This window comes from Gadus morhua, chromosome 18 (genome assembly GCF_902167405.1).
Source record: "Gadus morhua chromosome 18, gadMor3.0, whole genome shotgun sequence".
Classification (NCBI taxonomy): Eukaryota; Metazoa; Chordata; class Actinopteri; order Gadiformes; family Gadidae; genus Gadus; species Gadus morhua.
The window spans coordinates 6,334,299-6,339,298 of record NC_044065.1 but is presented as its reverse complement, the minus strand read 5'-3'; the positions used below and the strand labels follow the sequence as shown (position 1 = coordinate 6,339,298).

The window sequence follows — 5,000 nt, the reverse complement described above, 5'->3', positions numbered from 1 at the left end:
CCACACTCCTCCTCACTCCTCCTCACTCCTCCTCACTCCTCCTCACTCCTCCACACTCCTCCACACTCCTCCTCACTCCTCCTCACTCCTCCTCACTCCTCACCCTCCTCACTCCTCCACACTCCTCCTCACTCCTCCACACTCCTCCTCACTCCTCCTCACTCCTCCTCACTCCTCACCCTCCTCACTGTAGGAGGTTCCATCGCCTCTCTGCTTGAGGAGGAAGGAGGCGATGACCAACGCACCGTAGCTGCAGTGTAATCGATGGTGCAGTTTGCAGGGGAGCAGAAACAGCCTTTCTCCTGCATAAGGAGGAGCTGTTGGTTTAGCTGCGTCTGTTGGTTCACCCTCTGACCAGAGCGCTGCTGGAGTCCCTGTGTGTTTGCTGTGTTTATTATTGCTGCATTCCATCAGACGTTTTAAGGAGATAGCACCAAGCTACTTTCTAATAGGCTTATACTTTAAGTACTGCTTCAAATACTTGTTGAAGAAAAACAAAGCGGGCAAACCGGAGAAAGGTTGGATCCCTGACGTTATGGGTTGGAGATCGGGTCCAGACCTCAGAGGACGATGGTCCAACTCTTTCAGTCGTTGCGCACGTCAGCATTTAATCTCCAACCTGCGTATGAAGCAGTTATCTCCTCTGTTTGAAAATAGCAGAGCGTTTCGGTTTAACCTTTGAAGTTCTCCGTGTAATTAAAATGGGTAAAAAAGTTTGATGAAAGTATTCCACGCTTGGGGCCCTGTTGTGTCTGCAGTGTCCTTTGAAAGGGTCTTTCCCGCCGTGCCAGGGGTCAAGGGAAGCTGATAGCCCTGCTTATGGAGCTGTCAAAGTGATGAAGGTCCATGCTAACAGAGTTGGAGGTATTAGTATGGGCCAGTCCATACTAATAGCTCCTACTCTAGGACTAGTAATATGGGGTAGTAGTATGGAGCTGGCAAAGTGATGAAGGCCTCCTACTCTGTTAGAATGGAAAGGTCCAAGCTAATACCTCCTAATCTGTTAGCATGGAGCTTTCAAAGTAGAGATCTAGAGATGTTTCTCTGTGCATAGTGATGGTGCAGCTAGAGATCTAGATGTTATAGATCTCGATGATATAGATCTAGATGTTTCTCTTTGTCAAGCGGGCCTGCCGCAGTAGGGGGTCGGCACAGCAGGGGTTAGTTTCTGGAGAACAACTGAATCGGTCCGATGCAAGGTCAGGCAAGGAGAAGTATGCAGCACACATGTTTTATGGTTTGAAACATCTGGTTCGTCAGTAGGATTCAAGGGATGAATTTGATTTTATGGTCTTTTTTCAGCCCCTATTAAAAATGTGTTTGGCATTGAATCACACGGGCTCGCTCTAACAATCTGCGTTGAGATTTTTACCTGGGCTTTTGTATTATCTTATTTCTGCAATTATGTTCTGTTTCTGTTTTTGAATTACACCGTTTAATTTGGTTTTTGGATTGGCTGCTGTGTGCCGTGGGAAGTCTTCCAGCTCCGAGCTCTTATCGTTAGTTCTGTACATCGTTGCAGGGGAAGAGAACATGACGTTTTTACACGATAATAGAAAAGTGCAAATTAAGGCCATCATAAAACAAGAGGCCTGAAAGAGACTCAGCAGCAACAGTCCGACTGTGAGAGCTTCTCATCACAAAGAATACTGCGTGAGAAAACAACTTATAGCATCATTTGATACACAATTATGCAGGCAGACTAAAGAGTCAGCCATTAGGCAGCATTATGGGCTGTTTCCCACACCCAGGTAGCTGGGGAGATTATCCCTGCAACGAGGTGAGGTCAGAGAGAAAGTGATTTATATTGTGCGCTCACCTGGTTGTGTGTGTGTGTGTGTGTGTGTGTGTGTGTGTGTGTGTGTGTGTGTGTGTGTGTGTGTGTGTGTGTGTGTGTGTGTGTGTGTGTGTGTGTGTGTGTGTGTGTGTGTGTGTATGTGTGTGTGCGTATATGTGTGTGTATGCCTGCCTGTGTGTGGGTGTGCGTGTGTCTGTGTGTGTGTGTGTGTGTGTGTGTTTGCATGCATGCCTGTGTGTGTGTATCTTTGTGTAAGCATGCATGCATGTGTGTATGTGCGTTTGTTTCTGTGCACATGCCTGTGTGCGTCTGTATGCCTGTGTGCATGCACCTGTGTGTGTCTGCGTGTCTCTTTGCCTGCCTGTGTGTTACTGTCTGCCTGTGTGTCTATGTATACCTGTGTCTGTATGCCTGCCTGTGTGTGTCTGTCTGCCTTCCTGTGTGTCTTTGTGTGTCTCTCTGCCTGTGTGTGTATGTATGCCTGTGTCTGTATGCCTGTCTGTGTGTCTGTGTGTGTCTGCCTGCCTGTCTGTCTGTGTGCCTGTGTGCGCCCCCCCCCCCCCCCCCCCAGGACACGCTGCGCGACTGCGCCCAGGAGACGGGCACCTGCTACAACACGGTGGTCTCGCCGCTGTACTTCGTGTCCTTCGTGCTCACGGCGCAGTTCGTCCTGGTCAACGTGGTGATCGCCGTCCTCATGAAGCACCTGGAGGAGAGCAACAAGGAGGCCAAGGAGGAGGCCGAGATGGAGGCCGAGATGGAGCTGGAGCTCCAGGGGGAGGGCTGCTCCTCCGCCGCCGCCCGCTCCCCGCTGCTCCTCCCCCGGCCCGGGGCCCCGCCGGGCCCCCCGGCTCCGCTGGCGCTGGGCAGCCCCGGGAGCCCTCCATCCTCCAAGGGGACTCCTGCACACGGAGGGGGAGGAGGAGGAGGAGGAGGAGGTGGGGGCGGGGAGGGGCCCGCGGTGGAAGCCCCCGTCCCCGGAGAGGAGGGTCCCGGAGAGACCGGAGACCCGGAGGACGGGGACCTCGAGGCGGAGCCGCCGGCCCGACCTGAACTGCTGCTGGAGGTGAGAGACGCCTCATCTGATTGGCTGCCTGGTATACCTCCCCCCAAACCCCCCCCCCTCTCTCTCTCTCTCTCTCTCTCTCTCTCTCTCTCTCTCTCTCTCTCTCTCTCTCTCTCTCTCACTCTCACTCTCACTCTCACTCTCACTCTCACTCGATTTCAATTTTCAATTAAATTTATAAAAGCTTGATTGGCATGAGAAATATACATTTGCATTGCCAAAGCAGGTGAACAATAAAATAAACAGCGTTATAAAATAAAAAAGTAAAAAGGTAAGGTATTTATTATAATAATATAATAAGTATAAACCGTTAAATACAAAATACCTATACATTTATACTATGTTACATGTTATACTATAAAAGTACTTTAAAAAGTAAAATGTGCGATATTATAAAAATTACAGTATCTCGTATAAACAGATAAATTAAAGATAAACTCTAAATACACAGTATTTACATTATGGAGGATGTGTGCAATAGTGCAATTATTGTGTGCAATTATCTCTCTGCTGTGGTCGATGGCACACTTACAAACACACAAATATTCATAAACAATCACAAATAGAGACGGACAAACACACATGGAGACACACACACACACAGGGACCCACACACACAAATACAAAAACAGAGACCCACACAAACACACACAAGGAGACCCACACACACACAAACACACACACGGAGACCCCCACACTCACAAACACACACACGGAGACCCCCACACACACAAACACACACACGGGGACCCCCACACACACAATCACACATGCACTCACACACACACACAGAGACCCAAAAAACACACACACGGAGACCCACACTGACTTAAACGGTCCATCCAAGCAGGGCCCGTTTCCCCAGTCCACCATGAGGGATGCTGTGAGGTCACTTCCTGCCAGGGGACATGATCCTGGGGTCACCCCTGGGTCCCGCTATGCTTGGCTCCGGTCCAAAATACACGCAAGGGGGAATGCCAAACTGAACATGGGAGACACACAACCAGATCCACGTTCACATCCAGGGAGGGTTTGTGTGCGCACAAACGCGCACGCATAAGTAAACACACGTGATCACACACACACACACACACACACGCGCGCGCGCGCAACTGCACACACAAACACACAGGCACACATTCCGTATTAGAGTCCATGTGTTGCGTCTGCGTGGGTTCGATTAGGATGGATTATGCGTGTGCTCTCTGTGTGTCAGCGTGTGGGCGTGTGTGTGCCGTCAGGGCCGCTCCCAGCAGAGGACGTGCCAGTCCGTGATAGGTCAGCGCCGTGCCATGGGAACGCCGGCTCTGCCCGGACGCCGTATTTCACGGCTCGGGCTATTTCCAGAACCGCAGCGGGGGAACTTCAGGCCTTGTTATTCGCTTTCTTGATCTTGTTTTCAGGGGGGAGGGGTGGGGGGGGGGGGATAGGAAATGGAGGTCTTTGCTATGTACCTCTCTGAGATTGTATCCATTCCTCATCTCGCCCATCTCTCGTTGACTTATGTGGTCCCAGAGGATTTCGTGAGCGTGGTGGTGCTCTAGCGCCCCCGCTTGGTTACACCTGATGCTGCATTTATAGTGGGATTAAGGTGGAGACCAGTGGCAGCTTCGCTCCTCCTCCGTGTGTTTATGTTGTGTGTTCCCTGGTTCATGTGTGTTTATATATCTTTATGTTTGTATATGTATCTGAACTACTTCTGTCTTTCCACCCTCCCTCCTTCTCTCTCTGTCTGTCTCTCTCTCTCTCTCTCTCTCTCTCTCTCTCTCTCTCTCTCTGTGTCTCTCGCTCTCGCTCTCGCTCTCGCTCTCTCTCTCTCTCTCTCTCTCTCTCTCTCTCTCTCTCTCCGTCTCTCTCGTCTCTCGCTCTCGCTCTCTCTCTCGCTCTCTCCCTCTCTCTCTCTCTCTCTCTCTCTCTCTCTCTCTCTCTCTCGCTCTCTCTCTCTCTCTCTCTCTCTCTCTCTCTCTCTCTCTCTCTCTCTCTCTTTGTCACTCTCACTTTGTCTCTGTCTGTCCCTCTGTCTCCGTCTGTGTCTCTTTCTGTCTCTCTCTCTGTCTCCCTCTGTCTGTCTCTGTCTGTTGTTTCTGGCGCCCCCTGCTGTCCAGCGGCGGCACACGTTAAACTCGGTCTCCCTGG

The 5,000-nt window shown here is 50.9% G+C and overlaps 1 protein-coding gene across 1 annotated transcript in view; it reads left to right on the top strand.

Annotated features, from left to right (window-relative positions):
* The window catches only part of cacna1g (calcium channel, voltage-dependent, T type, alpha 1G subunit), a 111,248-nt gene that overhangs the window by 96,722 nt on the left and 9,526 nt on the right, over window positions 1–5,000 (top strand). Inside the window, exons 29-30 of the mRNA XM_030339458.1 lie at window positions 2,370–2,864; window positions 4,970–5,000. The exon at window positions 4,970–5,000 is cut by the window's right edge and continues 122 nt beyond it. Of these exons, the coding sequence (XP_030195318.1) occupies window positions 2,370–2,864; window positions 4,970–5,000 (526 nt within the window). The remainder of the gene's footprint in view (window positions 1–2,369; window positions 2,865–4,969) is intronic.